The sequence below is a fragment of the Eleutherodactylus coqui genome, chromosome 10, assembly GCF_035609145.1.
Source record: "Eleutherodactylus coqui strain aEleCoq1 chromosome 10, aEleCoq1.hap1, whole genome shotgun sequence".
NCBI classification, from domain to species: domain Eukaryota; kingdom Metazoa; phylum Chordata; class Amphibia; order Anura; family Eleutherodactylidae; genus Eleutherodactylus; species Eleutherodactylus coqui.
Window position 1 is genome coordinate 32,534,305 of NC_089846.1, and position 17,644 is coordinate 32,551,948.

General features: G+C 42.0%; 1 protein-coding gene across 3 annotated transcripts in view; it reads left to right on the forward strand.

Annotated features, from left to right (window-relative positions):
* The window catches only part of AVPR2 (arginine vasopressin receptor 2), a 96,906-nt gene extending 79,728 nt beyond the window's left edge, over window positions 1–17,178 (forward strand). For all 3 annotated transcript variants that reach the window (XM_066580777.1, XM_066580778.1, XM_066580779.1), the window contains exons 2-3: window positions 5,370–6,252; window positions 16,287–17,178. In XM_066580777.1, coding sequence (XP_066436874.1) covers window positions 5,370–6,252; window positions 16,287–16,492 — 1,089 coding nt within the window. In that variant the 3' untranslated portion in view covers window positions 16,493–17,178. The remainder of the gene's footprint in view (window positions 1–5,369; window positions 6,253–16,286) is intronic.
* Window positions 17,179–17,644: the final 466 nt, after the last annotated feature.

Consider the following 17,644-nt stretch of genomic DNA (forward strand, 5'->3'; position numbering starts at 1 on the left):
GAATTTGGATCGCAGTAAGGGAAAATAATAAGCATATATATGAAATTTATAACATGGTGGATGATGAGATTGCAGATGCTGCCCAGCTGTTCCCACAGCCTGCATGTACTGCAATAATTATCACAGACAGAAATAGAAATTCACTTCAGGAATGCAGCAAAAACTGGAATTTAATGGCTCAGGTTATGGCGTTCGCTTGTTCGGTCACGGACGTGTAGGGAGGGGAACGATGCAACTCATAAATAGATATATGTAATAGCCACCTGCTGAAAAAGCACCCAGAGGAGATGCCTGATTCCTAGATAATTATATGACTGCTAATGCAACTGCTCCATAATAGACGGGACACGGCACGTAATGAAAATACCATACTTCGCGGAAAGACATTACCAAACAGGAACATGACAATGACATGGAAACACCTATTTAAATTTGTCAAAATTGAGTTCTTCTGACTGGATGTATATTATATATACAGTACTAGCTGATATACCCAGCTTCGCCCGAGTTAATTTGGTACTGGTGTTTATCTGGTGTTCACACGGAAAATCTTATGAAGTCATGGTTACTTTAGAGATACTGAGGAAAAACATATGTTCACCATTTTGCATAGTTCTCTGCGTTACCCAGGAAAAACCATGTGGAAGCAACCATGCAACGTTTCCTTTATATAAAATGACATCAGGAAGTGAGAGAATTAGATTCCATACGTAAAATTTGGATGCTAATTCTTTTGCACTTAGAATTGAATAATCGAGTTGGGACCCATTAACTTTTCCTATTTATGACATAATCAATGCCCGTGCCAAATTTCAAGTTTCTATGACATCGGGAAGTGAGAGAATTAGATTCCGTATGTAAAATTTGGATGCTAATTCTTTTGCGCTAGAATTGAATAATCGAGTTGGGACCCATTAGCTTTTCCTATGTATGACATATTCAATGCTTATGGCAAATTTCATGTTTCTATGACATTGAAAAGTGAGAGATTTAGATTATGTACGTAAAATTTTGATGCTAATTCTTTTGCGCTAGAATTAAATAATCGAGTTGGGACCTATTAACTTTTCCTATTTATGACATAATCAATGCCTGTGCCAAATTTCACGTTTCTATGACACCGGAAAGTGAGAAAATTACATTCCGTGCGTAAAATTTGGACGCTAATTCTTTTGCGCATAGAATTGAATAATCGAGTTGGGACCCATTTGCTTTTCCTATTTATGACATAATCAATGCTCGTGCCAAATTTCCCGTTTCTATGACACCGGAAAGTGAGAAAAATACATTCCGCACGTAAAATTTGGACGCTAATTCTTTTGCACATAGAATTGAATAATCAAGTTGGGACCCATTAGCTTTTCCTATTTATGATATAATCAATGCTCGTGCCAAATTTCACATTTCTATGACACCGGAAAGTGAGAAAAATACATTCCGTACGTACAATTTGGACGCTAATTCTTTTGCGCATAGAATTAAATAATCGAGTTGGGACCGATTAGCTTTTCCTATTCATGACATAATCAATGCTCGTGCCAAATTTCATGTTTCTATGACACCGGAAAGTGAGAAAATTACATTCCGTGCGTAAAATTTGGACGCTAATTCTTTTGCGCATAGAATTGAATAATCGAGTTGGGACCGATTAGCTTTTCCTATTTATGACATAATCAATTTCGTGCCAAATTTCACGTTTCTATGACACCGGAAAGTGAGAAAATTACATTCCGTGCGTAAAATTTGGACGCTAATTCTTTTGCGCATAGAATTGAATAATCGAGTTGGGACCGATTAGCTTTTCCTATTTATGACATAATCAATGCTCGTGCCAAATTTCACATTTCTATGACACCGGAAAGTTAGAAAAATACATTCCGTACCTAAAATTTGGACGCTAATTCTTTTGCGCATAGAATTGAATAATCGAGTTGGGACCCATTAACTTTTCCTATTTATGACATATTCAATGCCCGTGCCAAATTTTAAGTTTCTATGACATTGGGAAGTGAGAGATTTAGATTATGTACGTAAAATTTCGACGCCAATTCTTTTGCGCTAGAATTGAATAATTGAGTTGGGACCCATTAACTTTTCCTATTTTGGAGATAATCTACACTTGTGCCAAATTTCATGTTTCTACGACATCGGGAAGTTGGAGAACGTTTGGCGAGTCAGTCAGTGAGTGAGGGCTTTCGTCTTTATATATATAGATATACACAGTATATTTCATGAAAAGTACTGAGTAAGTGCCATGAAACACTATGCTGGTGGAGATACATGGCTGTAATGAAGGGTGAGCCACCACTTAAATATCTATTTAATGGTACATTAATTTATATACAGGGTGTCTCAAAAGTGTAGAAATACACATATAGAATGAAAATGGTTTAGCAGACGATCATCCAGTCTTATATATAAGCTGTGGGGATAAGGGAGAAAGCTGTTAGGCCATGTCACCAAAATGACGGCCATTTTGAATCCAGCCATGTTGGACTCAACTCTAATTTTTCCAGTGGGAAGGTAGGTGTGTGATATATCAAACTTACAGAGAATTGCCCCAGAAAAACAATGGTGTGCTTCATTTTAACATAACTTTATTCGTTCTTATGTTAACACAGTGTTTTTTCTTCATTACAGGCAATGTGAATGATGGCATTATCGCAAGCAGAACATATTGATATCAACCTCCATCAGGTGTTGCAGCATCTGCAATTTATAAGGATGCCATTTATGTGTAGACCTAATTCGCTGTATGGAGGCATGCTTAACCCCATATTCTTGAGACAGCTAATGGGTGCTACGTTGTGGGCTCCTGCTGAATGTGGGTAATGGGAGGTCTGGTTGGGTGGCATTGATTAAAATCTGCAGTGGTGGCACATGTGCTTCATTCCACTGACATAAGGATGATTTTAACACGTTCTGCTTGCGATAACGTCAGCATTCACATTCAAAGAAAAATCACTGTGTTAATCTGATTACTAATAAAGTTATGTTAAAATGAAGCACACCATTGTTTTTCTGGGGAAAGCGTCTGCTCGTTTGATATATCATACACCTACCTTCCCACTGGAAAAAATAGAGTTGAATCCAAGATCGCAGAATTCAAAATGGCCGTCATTTTGGTGACATGGCCTATAAGACTTCCCCTTGCCTTGCAGTATGTATGCAAAATTGGATCACCGCCTGCCAAACTGTTTTCATTCTACGTGGGTCTTTCCCCACTTATGAGACACCCCGTATTTTAAATTTCATTGAAGATAGCAGGTAAATTGGGTAACACATATTATAAGTACTCTCTTTGGTCTAATACTTAGTGGAAATCAGCAAGGGACACTAAGCATATAGTGCAGGATTTACAAATTTTAGAAATGATCTGATAATATCACTCATACATGTGTTTCTCAGGACTGGAAATACTTGGGATCACAGAGGTAGACATTTTTGAGGCTCCCTTTCAAAAATTCTGTTTGACAGAGCTTGACGGACCATAAAAGGATTGATGTTAGTGCACTGATATTGTCAGAAACTTACAAAAGCTACAGCACCGCAGATTAGTTTAGATGCAGGTAAAACTGAAGAACCTTTCTTGAGTTTTTGAAAACAAGGTATGAGTAGTAGCGACGTTTCGGGCATAGAGTCCTTCCTCGAGCTCCATAGGACGAGGAGCAGTTAAATATTCCAGAAAAGAAGAGAAGCCATAGGGCTGATATCTCCAAGTCCAGAAACCCTCATAAGTTTTCCCTGGCTGGTCGCTTGGAGATATCTGCCCCATAGCTCCTCTTTTTGTTTTCCTGAATATTGTGACCGCTCTCTTTCCTATAAAGCCTGAGGAAGGACTCTATGTTCTCTGATACTCATCTGAAACTCAGTAAAGACTCTTCAGTTTTATTTGCATCTAAATATGTCTGTGGTGTGGTTCCTTTTGTCAACTTGTGACATATGGAGATCCTGAGGCAGTATGGGCCTGAACTTGCACACAGCATACAAGTCCCAAAGCCGGATAGACGAAACTGAAATAGCACTAAATGCACTGAAATTGGCAAAAGGTGATAGACAGGTTATACAGAGAATAAGTCTACCATAGGCAGCTCATGCTATAGTATTCATGCACGTAGGTCTATTACACAGGCTGCCAATCAAGTATGAATGTTTGCCCAAATGTTCGATGGCCCAATCATCAGGCCATTTAAAAGGAGCACTAATCAGTCGACAGATGAGCAAAACACTCATTTGTCGGCTGATCGTTGCTTTTCAGCAAGCCTAAAAATATTCGTTGGTCAGCTGTACATCTCACAATGGGAAACAGACATGTACAACCTGTTCTAAGGGGCAAAGAAGGGTAGTAACAATCATGCATCCCCATTATTAGCCTTTTTTCGGCCTATGTGAAACAAATGTCAACCAGCCCTGATCGACTTGCTTTGTCGATCAGCGCTCATGATATCAGGCCGAAAAAAGGACCTTTAGGTTGGTCCTATTGCTCTTTTCTTCAGAGTGGTGTAAATATGTACATGGTTCCTCTCCTCAATTAATGCACAAGGAAAAGAAATGATGCAACGATCACCAGGTCCTCAAATAATGAACCACTTTATACCCTTTTAACCAGGATTAGAAAGAATGTGGTGGTGGGAATTACTATCGGAATGGAGCTCCATTTTGATATTTTCTTCACCAAAAAATGACTGCCAATTAGCCATGGGCTCCTATCGTCTTGTAAGCCTTATGTGTCGTAGAGTGTTAGGGCAGCAGAAATGCGGGTTCAATCCTCGCATGGTTCAGGTAGCCGGCTCAAGGTTGGCTCAAGCCTTCCATCCTTCCAAGGTTGGTAAAATGAGGACCCTGCTTGCTGGGGGGTAAAAAATGACTGGGGAAGGCAATGGCAAACCACCCCACAAAAACAGTCTGCAAAGAAAACGTCACAATGTGACATCACCCGAGGAGTCAGTCATGACTTGGTGCTTTACCTACCCATCGTCTTGTCAAGAGTTCTACAGGATGATAAATTCTCTTGCATAAAAAAGACAAAAATATTCCAGAAGTGATAAAACTGAGGTTTGTTTAGAGATGGAAGAGTGACACATGGATTTCTGACTCATTATATGGACACTTCACACCACCATCAGTCCCTCCTGATCTCTGAACTCCAAAGTCAACCCCCTTTAATCCTTCCAACCTCACACAGACCTCAGTTGTATTGTCTGACACAGTAGCTTACCTCACTATTGTTGCTGTACATTATCAAGAATTGCTGTATACAGGCCGTGTCCTCCTGTCATGTAACGTTTCCAGAAATATGCAGTATGTGTGAATTTTTCTTACATCTGAGCTTTCGATTTACCATAATTTTCTGTCTTGTCTCCCGCTAGATGTCTGTGACAAACAGCCCATTTGCAAATATTAGTACCAATGTCACCGGTGAAGATGTGGACAAACGAAACCCTTATGTGGCCCAATGGAACATTGCTCTTCTAACAATCGTTTTTGGTTTTGCCACTTTTGGAAACTGTCTTGTCTTGTTCACTCTTCTAAAAAGACGGAAGCACAATGCTCTTATGCACACCTTCATGATTCACCTGTGCTTGGCAGACTTGGTGGTCGCTTTCTTCCAAGTATTACCCCAACTTATCTGGGACATCACTGACCGCTTTCACGGTCCAGACTTCCTTTGCCGGTCTGTCAGGTACTTCCAGGTTGTGGGAATGTTTGCATCTTCTTATATGATTGTAGCCATGACTTTTGACAGGCATCAAGCAATTTGTCGACCTATGATGACTTTTAAAAAGGGCTCTGCCCGATGGAACATCCCGGTCTGCTTGGCGTGGGCCGCCTCTGCCAGCCTCAGTCTTCCACAGATTTTTATATTCTCAAAAACAGAGGTTCATCCAGGTGTGTATGACTGTTGGGCGAGTTTTGTGAAGCCGTGGGGACTTAAAGCTTATGTGACTTGGATAACACTGGCGGTCCTCATCCTACCTGCACTTTTTATTACCACTTGCCAAGTGCTGATCTTCAGAGAGATCCACAGTAGCTTATATTTAGGAACGGAAAGATCACCTGGATCAAGGAGAAAAGAAAAGCTGGTGGGTGGAACAAATGGAGTGCCACCGGTTATAGACTCAGGCGTGACCAAAGCCATGTCCAAGACTGTACGGATGACTCTTGCTATTGTGCTGATCTACGTGGTATGCTGGACGCCGTTTTTTATTGCGCAGTTATGGAATGTCTGGAGTGAAACATCAGGAGCAAGCAGTAAGTGGTGTTTTAGATTACTTTTGATATGTGTTCTAATATCGTAAAGCTACATGTAGTGACTGGCTGAGGGAAAAGCTGCATAAAACAAGGGCTTAATATACTAATGAGTATATAAGCCATCACTAATATACCCTAAACATTCAAGGAAGGCATTTACACTCGGACAATGACATTAAAGTTGCAAAAACTCTCCCAGAAATGTCACTTTTTTTTTTTAGATTTTTAATTTATGCCTCATGTAAGTACATTAGGCGCTTAACTCAGTTGCCTTAAGTGCATTTTAACCTCACACATTTTAGCAACTAGTTTCTCCTTTTGTGTTCCAGTAGTCATAACTTTTTTCTTTTATCATCACTATGACTGTATGACATCTTGTATTTTGCTTGACGAGTTCTAGTTTTCATATAAAAACAATTTGGGGTACATATACGAGGTGTTAAGTATTGAGCCTTGCCCAGAAAAAATTGAGCTAGGAAGCTGAAACAGCCCCACTATTCTACATATTCCCCAGGATGTCACTGCACTGGTGATCTCTCCTGCAACTTTTTAAGTCCCTGCAAATACAATTCTTCCGACTGCTGGTCAAACCACTCATTTGCAGTATTAGTTGCCCCCAAAACACTCCCAAACCGTTGTCCCTTTAGGTGTTTTTTGAGATTGGGGAACAGAGGGTAGTCAGACGGAGCCAGGACGGGTGAATAGGGTGGATGGGGCATTAGTTGAAAGTCTAAGGAGGTAATTTCTGCAATAGTGGCACCTGCCGTGTGTGACGGGCATTGTCATGCAACAGGATGACACCCTTAGAGAGCTTTCCTCGATGCTTTTCCTTAATATTTTGCCTCAGCTTTGCCAATAACAAGCAGTAATATGTTGCATTGATGGTTGAACCCCTTGGGAGGTCTGCAAGCAGAACTCCCTTCTTATCCCAAAAGTGGTTGCCTTTTGCTTTTGCGCTGACCGTTGCAAACGGCCCGTCTTTGGCCTGGGGGACCCACTGTGCCTCCATTCCTTAGACTGTTCCTTTTGTCTCTGGATCATAACAGTAGATCCATGTCTCATCACCAGCTACCCGTTTGTCCAGGAAATCTGACTCATGTCTTTGCAAAATGCTTCGACACAGCCACCGAAGTCTCCTCCTCTGTTCAGTTGTTAAAAGTTTCAGGATCCGCTTGGCTGTAAGCTTTCTCATTCCCACATCATTGTGGATGATGGCACCAACTCTCTCCCATGATATCCCCAGATATGTAGCAGTACTTTTGGCTGATATTCGGCGGTCTTTCATGATCATGTCATGGATGGCTTTCACATTTGCCAGCAAGGAGACGGCATAATGGCAGAAAGAGAAAAACCCCTAGGAAACCCTGAATCCAAAATTGGATTGCAAAGGGTTAAGCGAATAGTGAACAAATTCTCACTCGATACTTGGTTGGTGGCCGTGTTTACACAGAACAACTGTTGCTTATGCTGCGTTTACACTGAGTGATTATCATTCAGAAAATCTTTCAAACGAGCTAAACTGAATGCTAATTGTTCAGTTTGAATGCAGGAACAACTGAATCGGGAGGTTCTCACTTGTCATTCAGTTTCAGCCGGCATAAAAATCAGTCTCGGCTCTTTCACTTGTCAGGCAATTTAAACACTGATCAAAATGTGATTCTTCTCAGTAAGAGAAACCAATTAATCTTGTAGTTATAATACCTTTTAATGGCTAACAAAAATACATAATATTGCAAGCTTTCGGACCTCACAGGGTCCTTCCTCAGGCAATAATGGAACAAATCTAACAACGTATTTAATAAAAACGTATGATCACATGGAGGGCAGGAATATGATGAACTTAATTTGCACTACATAAATATCTGATACAGAGGGTAAGAGGGCACAGACGTGTTGGGATCAATAGCATTTAGATAAATAGCAGGGAGGGATGACCATAACAGTAAATAAATATCAGTCCAGTGACAAGGAATGTGAAATCTCTGCCTCAGAACTGCAAACAAGGAAGATGAAACAATACCTCTGCAACACCACCTATTGGATGGCAGCATTCCTTCAAATCAAAGTATGAGTTTTTACCAAGTTTGTAAAACAATGATTGAGAATAGCACCCTTTCTGGGTGCTCTCCTTGGGGAGAAATGATGCCCCCCCCCCCCCACACACACACACACACACACACACACCTGAGGTGTTTCCACACACCTCCTGGGTGCTCTCCTTAAGAACACCCCCCTTGACCTCTTTCAGACCTTTCAAATTCTCCAATTATGCAAGAATCCTGGTCTGAGGTTCATTCCATTCTTGAGGGTTTCAAAAATGGCCATAAAATAATACTCCCCAAATTTTCTGTGACGCTGCAACTTGAAGTTGCCCTTCAGTATCATAACTCTCATCTGTTCCATGTTGTGTCCATGACCACAAAAATGCTTTACCACATGTAATTCAGTCTTTTCCTCTCTAATGGCAGTGAGATCTCATCCTGGCACTCGGTTTTTGTCCTGTTTCCCTGATATAAAGCCCCCCAACAGAACACTTACTGCAGCAGATCAGGTACACAACATTGGACGTGGAACATGTGAATGTCCCAGGGATCTTATAGTCCTGCTGTGTGTTGGGGATCTATACCCTGTCCACAGTCTGTACATGTCAGCGGGTCTGATTGATGGTTGAACCCCTTGGGAGGTAGTCCATGAGCAGAACTCCCTTCTTATCCCAAAAATGGTTGCCTTTTGCTTTTGTGCTGACCGTTGCAGTTACCCGTTTGTCCAGGAAATCTGACTCATGTCTTGCAAAATGCTCCAAAACAGCCACCGATGTCTCCACACGTCTCCTCTTCTGTTCGGTTGTCAATAGTTTCGGGATCCACTTGGCTGTAAGCTTTCTCATTCCCACATCATCATGGATAATGGCACCAACTCTCTCCCGTGATATCCCCAGATATGTGGCAGTACTTTTGGCTGATATTTGGCGGTCCTCCATGATCATGTCATGGATGGCTTTCACATTTGCCAGCAAGGAGACGGAGACAGGCCTTCCACTGGGTTTCTCAATTTCAACACCGAAATGGCCAGTTTTAAAATTTACAACCCAACGTTTAGTCCTGCTGTCCTCTTATAGTCCTGCTGTGTGTTGGGGATCCATATCCTGTCCACGGTCAGTACATGTCTAACAGCTCCTTACATTACAGGGATAAGTTCCTTTTTGTGTGTCAAAGGGTAATGCACTCCTGATTATTCACATAGGAATATGAACCACTGAACGACAAGTGAGCATAAACTACACGATTCTCAACAAGAATCATGCAGTCTAAACAGGCTGTCAGAGCGAGTTGGTGATGACGTCACCAGTTCATTCGCTTGGGCCAACGAGAATCGTCCCATATAAAAGGGGCGTCACAATCCCTCGATCGAGCGACTATTTGGACGATACTTGTCCTACTGACACAGCACAAAAGTCTAAATTAGGAAAATGTCTTTAACATGGGAGGACATTGCTGACTACATGCTCTGACTGTAGATAACCTTTTGTTCTTTCCAACGCTCTTTACACTGGATTGTCTACTAGCACACAGTTATCGCAGCTCTAATAAGTAAACAGTGTAAGGCAATAGGCAAACACTATTCAGACACCGAAGAGGAAAACTATTCAAAATTAAAACAAGTACTGTTAAGAACCTGTTATGAGCAAAGTATTATGGAGGACAACACATGAGATGATAGAGATTTATTGGGTATTCTAATGACATGTGGTGGCACAGTGGTTGGCACTGGAACCATGGGTCCTTATCCAACCAGTTTATAAACATCATAGAGTTTGCATGTTTCCCTGCATTGACTCCAATACTCCAAGAATAAGTATTTGCCTTCTTATAACATTTTTACTCTTAGGAATACTATGAAATTGCCCTAGCTTGCATACCTCATCTAAAGGGCCTTTTACATGGGCTGATTATCAAGCACAAACAATCAGTTGCCAATAATCAGCCCATCTGAATATTTCGCCGATCACCCAACGCCCGCGGATGACAGCGGAGTTTAGCATACGTCATCATTGATGAGGTGTGCTAAATGTCCAAAATGGAACAGACTCCGCTCGAAAATCGTGGTGCTGGAAAGTGCCTAATCAAGCTGCTGTCTTAGAGGCTCCATTGAAAACAATGGGAGTATTATACCAGTTGCCAGGCTTTTAGATGGAAGGACAAGCGCTGTATGCGGCGCTTTTTTTTCCTGTATTTTGAGCTGGTTCCACAGTGGAACCTCCAACCAGAGATTCCAACGCAGAAGTGAAACCACCCTTAGACTTTGTGCTACGGAATTTGGCATGACTATATATGATGGATACTAAAACAAGATCAGATTTCCATGTGAGAGATATTTATGAAATATTGACTTGATATTCCATAAATGTCTGATTGGTGGGGGTTCTAATAATTGGGTTCCCCACCTATCGTGAGCACTAGGGTGTCTGCTATAATGTTCCCAGCAAAGAACATGACACAATGGCGTGACCATTCTCTATCAATATCATTGGGAGAATAGAAACCACCAACCATCTTCTCTTGACATCAATGAAGAGTGATCATGAATATATGACCACTTCTCAGACTGGAACAGGCAACTAAAGTAGCACCTCCTAGCTCAGAAATGGTGGTTGTCCAGATGCTGTTAAAATCGATATACCGTGAATGTCTGTGGTTAGAAACGGCATTCTCATGGAAAATAAAATGAGGAAAGGAGACCCAAATCTTTCCATGTCTACTTATTTCATAGGAAAAGCAAGTCAACTGATGCCAGTGCAGTTGTGTGCTTATAGGGTCATGCTTTAGTTGTAAGTTGCACAGTTGAATTAATTCCTCAGTTCTACATGGTTCGCCATTGAGTGGAGCCGTTAGGAGACAAAGAGTGATATGGCACCAATGTCTACCCTGAGACAACCCCTTTAGGTTGCTAACCACCTTCAACCATGAATCTTCATCCAGCAATGAACGAGTGGCCTTCAAAACCTTAGCTGTTCCCAACAGCGCTTGGATAATAGAGAGAACAAAATTCCACACCCATGATTGTTTTCACTGCAATCTGAACCTTAAAAGCCTAATAAACATGCATGTCCTTCTTCAAACACTCCGCAGATGTTGCATTTGGCTTTGGATGTGTTCAAACACTAGCCCTGAGCTATTGTCTTTGTTCACCCATACATTATAGCTGACTAGTTCTATCTGGAATGATAAGCTCCACAGAAGTCATCCGACAAGGGAGATGCTTTGTAAAATTCTTGAGTACTCGGAAGGGACTTTACGGTGAAGTCGCAGTTTCTCTGGGGTCTTTGTACTTGTCATGAACACTTGCTCCGGGATGTTTGAAGAGCGGTTGATTAGGTCTATTATTGTATGGCATTGTGAGAAGAGTTTTCCTGGCAGGGCATTGCCAGCGGATGCTGTCAAATTTATGAGATGTGACAGACAGAAAACAGGAATGTGATAAAATGTTCTGGGACAGGGCATCCGTCCAGCAAGGAGACTGACCGGAGGGTGGTTGGACCCGTTTTAATAAGCGTATTTGTTGCAATCTACGATATACTATCATTGTGCTTCACATGGAAATGAATTCCAGCAAAATATCAAGAAGGCTTGTCGCAGTGGGACAACTTAATGGATTAAAGACAAATGGTTAAAGGGGTAGTCTGGTTATGAGCTAAGGATGGCTCTAAGTCAGGGGAACTTTTTTCTGATCTGAGAACCACGTTGCCATAATGAACCACTTTCAAGGGCTGTAAGGGTATTCCCATCTGGGAAATTCATGATATATCCTAAGTATATGCTAGAATGAATTAAAGTACCATATATACTCGAGTATAAGCCTAGTTTTTCAGCACATACTCGAGTCAGGGAAGGTTAAAAAAAAACCCTCTATACTCGCCTCCCAGCCGGCGTCTGTGTCTCCAGCGGTGGTGCGGAAAGCTGCTTGAATTCCTGTATTCCTGGCGGCGATGCGGCAAGCTGCTTGAAATCTCCCCGTTGTCATCTCCTCTCTGCTCGGCTCTGTCATCGTCAACGCTGTGATTGGATCGAGCGCCAGCCAATCACAGCCAGCGCTCGAACATTCACAGCCAATCGCAAGCTGCTTTAGAATTTTCCCCGCTGTCATCTCCCTGCTCGGCTTTCAAATCCCCCGCCGTCAGCGCTGTATAAGTAAGCTCTGTGATTGGATCGAGTGCTGGCTGTGATTGGGTGGCACTCAATTCAATCACAGCGCTTACTTACACAGCACTGACAGAGATGACAGAGCCGGGCAGAGAGGACGGCAGAGATGACAGCGGGGAGAATTCACGCAGGTTGCGACACAGACACAGACGCCGTCTGGGAGGAGAGCATTGAGTTTTGTTTGTTTTACCCAGTGTATACTCGAGTGTAGTTAGGCTTATACTCAAGTCAATAAATGTTACCATTTTTTTGTGGTAAAACTTATTGACTCGGCTTATACTCGGGTCGGCTAATACTCGAGTATATACGGTAAATTCCACTTCCAGGGCTCCCACCTATTAGGAGAATGGAGGTCACATTCCCCCCAATCAGCACTCCAGAGAGGAGGAGACAATGCATGTGGTCCTCTCCATTGTGGATGATGAATGTCGAGGTAACGGCCCGGCATTTCATAAGCCCTACAAAGTACAATGAAGAGGGATGCATGTTTATAGAATGCCTCTACTCTAACCCATATACTCATTTCTGAAGTTCCAAACAGACCAAGAGACTTGATTCTGCTTATATATAGGGCACATGACTACACAGAGCACCCTTAATACTTCTCCATTCCTGTTGCCCTGCTATGTGTCATTCTTCTGCACCCTGACATGGAAACTACATGTGAGCAGCCACACATAGATATTTCTGTCTCCATATAATTGGGGCCACCCAGAATGGCATTGTGGGCTGCATGTTGTGCAGCCCTGCCCTAAAGACATGGGATCTTGGATTGCAATACCAAGCTGGACCACTGCAATGGGAATGGAGCTGTCTGCTTCTACTAGCTCTGTGACGTGGCTTGTCGAACAGCTGATCGTCAGGAGCTCCGAGTGGTGGACCCCCATCAAGCTGCTATTGATTGCCTGTCCTGTGGCCGGCTGATTAATGCCTCATAACTGGATAACCCCTTTAAGAAGCTTCTACTGCGGATACCAGTCCTAATCTGGAGATTCAGACCATTGAATCTCTGTCATTGATGTATACAAGTGCCCAACATTGGACTTGCCCAGCAAAATGAAACAAATAGAGCCATGTTATAGGATTGATGTAAAAAGTGTATCGTTTATAGCACAGAATGGGCTATATGCTCCAAAGGAAGTAAAAGGTAAAGAAGTGCTCAACAGCGGCTCTTGTACCACAACTGGCCATACACATTAGACACCCCACCTTCATACACCTACGTACAGGGCTCGGCTAACTGTGCATGTGTTTTGAACGTAAAGGGGAATTAAGCCACAATCTGACACCTCTGCTGGTGACTTATCTCCCCAAAAACTAAAGGATCGCGCAGGATGAAATCCAACCGTCCAATCCTATACTCCTCCCACATCTGCCATCAGGGGAGTGTCAGAAGGTCTCCATACACATTAAATGATCAGTTGGTCCTGCCGAAATCATCGGGTTCATCCGAGATACATCTAATGTGTATGGCCAGCTTAACCCCTTAATGACATGGCCTATTTTGGCGTTGAGGACCAAACAATTTTTGATATTTTTTCATCTCCATTTTTCAAAAGCCATAACTTTTTTATTTTTCCGTTGACGGGGCCATATAAGGGCTTGTTTTTTTGTGTGGCAAACTGTAGTTTTTATTGGTACCATTTTTGGGTATATAGGCTATATTGTAAAACTTTTATTATTTTTTTTATGATCGTAGGGAGAGAAAACGCATCCATTCTGCCATAGATTTTTTTTTTAAAGCGTTAATTATGCAGAATAAATGATCCACTACATTTTTTCTGTGGGCCGGTACGGTTACAACGATACCAAAATTCTTATATTTTTTTTTCCACTTTTCCACAATAAAAACCCTTTTTTTTGGAAATTATTATTTTTTTCTAAATCACTGCATTCAAAGTCCTATAACTTTTTTATTTTTCCATGGACGGAGCTCTATAAGGGCCTATTTTTTGTGAGATGAGCTATAGTTTTTATTGGTACCATTTTGAGGTACATCCTTTTTTTTATAAGTTTTTTTAGCGTTTTTAACGCTTTTTGCTGTGCAGCATGAAAAGCATGTTCAAGTTATTGTACGCGTCGTTACGGACGCATCAATAACAAATATGTGGGATTTTTTTTATTTTTTTATGCTAATATGAGAAAAAGCATAAAAAAAAGGGTTTAACTTTTTTAACATTTGTATTTTTTGTACTTTATTTTGCTCATATTTTTACACAATCTGTGGGGAATTAACACTGCAGGACTGAAGATTGCTACGATAAGGCATGGCAGGACTTCTCTCCTGCCATGCCTTATTGCTTATTATAGCGATCTTAGGCAATGGCGATACAGGACACCGGTATCTGCCGTCCTGTTGCCATAGCAACCAGCCGGGCTCTCGCGATGTTATCGCGAGAGCCAGCTGAAGTCACAGAGGGAGCGTGCTCCCCCTGTGAACCCTTTCCCTGCCGCGATCTACTTAGATCGCGGCAGGGAAGGGGTTAACAGCGGGAGGCGCATCTCCAAAGCCCCCCTCTGTCACAGCAGGAGGCCGGCTACTACTGACAGCCGGCTCCCGCTGCAGGATAGCGTGAGATCTGCTATGATCTCGCGATATCCCTATGACGTAAGAGTACATCATTTTGTGGGAAGTACCCCGCTCCCATGACGTACCCTTTCGTCATGGGGAGGGAAGGGGTTAAAGGTGTTGTACCAGAATTTCAAGTAACTTGCTGATTGGTGGGGGTCTCACTGTCCAGGTAAACCTCTGTTCTAACCTATGTCCAGGGCCTACAATGGGGTATCCATCCCTTTTGATGCCAAAAATAGCACATCATGCACAATTCTTGTCTTCAGAAGACAGAAAACTTCAACAGAGCCCCTACAGACACCGTTATAAGTCAGGTGACTATCGGTCTCTATTTTATCCATCACATGACAGATCCATCACAGCATCATGGCTTCCATCATAAAGAGAAGCCATTATGCTAATGTGAACATAGCCTAAAATTCATCAGCACAAAGTCATCCAGACATTTGGGCTCACAGAGAATTGCTTAGGCTGCATTCCCTGTAGCAAACCCTCAGTTGTCTGAATGATTAGGTCTCTACAATGTCTACAGGTACTGACTACAAGTCGAAATCCTGAACAAGTGGAGCAATTGGGGAATTGCTTAGAAACTAAGTCAAAGAAAAAATACAAAAAGCCTGTTTTATATTTTCCCTGACATCCACCATCCATGAGGAGTCAGGACATCATCATACATATTAGGTAGTTGGCTGGTATGCTGAAATTACCAGGTTTGGTGAGTTTTCATCTAATATGGACAGCTTAAGAGTAATAACTGAAGTTAGGAAAGTGTACTGGAATTGGCCTCCTTTTACTATGATAGAGGCAGATCATCCAGGAAGTCAACCACCGTCATCTGCAGGAGATTCAGGTACCGATCCACATTGGGAGTCCCTGGAATGAACACAGGTCCAATGATGGCTCCATGCATGTATCTTAGCAGAAGGAGACCACTTCAAGTACTTTCCTTACTTAAGCCATAGCAGTGGTCTCAGAGAGATGCAGAAAACTGATTTCTACTTCTCACATGTTACTTTGTAACAACTTTGTAAGTGGGTTATACTCTCTCTTACAGGGGCCACAACCCAAAATTGAAATCCATGTTCCCCGGCACCCAAGGGCCTATGCACCATACCATCATGTAGCACATCCATGCCTTCCTATTCCAGTACACTAATGTTATTTCAATATAGGATACTAGTGTGGAGATATAGCGCTGGATCCGTCTTTTTGATTATACTCTGTACTGTATATAATTCTGTTCTTGTCTTTCCATTCCTCAGATTCTGCCATTCAAATCCTGATGATACTAGCAAGTCTGAACAGCTGTACGAACCCTTGGATCTACACCATCTTCAGTAGCAGCGTCTCTAAGGACGTACAAGCCATCTTGTGTTGCTGCTGCAAGAAGAGACGACGAAAGAACTCTCTGCCTGAAGAATCCTGTTTCACTGGGTCCACGTCCTTTCCTAAGGAGTCAACGTATTAAATGTAGATTGGCACTCGTACGTATCAATAGTGAACAGTCGAAGGATGATAGGAGAGACATGGACTTTGTGCCAATCAAGAAGTAGGGCGATGGTGGTAGTAGCCGCACGTCTTCTACACAACAGTATAGTCTTGTTGAAGACACCATCAAAACTTCATGTTCCTGTGAAATAATCCTAACGCACTGCACCTTATATGTTCTCATGGTAATAGAGCCATTGTGGGTCTGAGGTTCTTAGAATGTATGGTCTACTATCTATACCTGGACGTCACAAAATATAGACTATCGGAGTCATGACAATGGAACTAATATCTCACGCTACTATCCTAGGAGATGCACTTTCTTTGAAGAACAATAGGAACAATAAGGAACCAATGGGACTTAAAGAGTCAGGACTGTAGAAGTGTCCTACAAGAATCACTATGAACTTCCTCCATGTATAAAACACAAACTTTGAGGACACATTTCTGTACTTAAAAAAAAGTGATGGTGATATCATTGATTTCTGTGTATTTGGAGCTGGCTGATGGCTCTCTGTCATGCTGTGAAAATTAAGTGGATTTACTGAGATTGTCATATTTTTATCACAAATCGTGTAAAAAAAAATGTAATCTGCTGAAGCTGGTAAGTATGTGCAGTATACAGTCAGTGCTCGACATGTACAGAATAAATTAATTTTAAAGTCATTATTTGGTCACTGCTTGTTGCCCGAGAGGCCTTTACCAAAATCTGAAAATCTCTGGCTGTCAAGAAGTTAACCCTTTCCAAGCCACTGTCTGACGTCTAAAGACATTCTGATTGAAGGCTGTACAGCTCCGAGGTCAGAAGAAGTCCGGCAGGGTATTCTTACTATAGATTACTGGTCGCTCTGTTGTCGGGAGGCCTCTCCAGTATGTCCCATACTGCAGTACTGGCTCTAGCCTGCAGATGGCGCCATTGTATAATGGCAGAAAGAGAAAGCCCCCTAGGAAACCCTGAATCCAAAACTGGATTGCAAAGGGTTAAAGAAGTTGCTAATTTTTTGCTTATGGATTGAGCTGATAAAAGGGATCAGCTGGAATCTGCCGGGAGACCCAATAACAAGTGTCTAGTCCTCCTGCAGCACTCCAACAGGAGAAATAAGACATTACATAGATGCCATGGAAATAAATG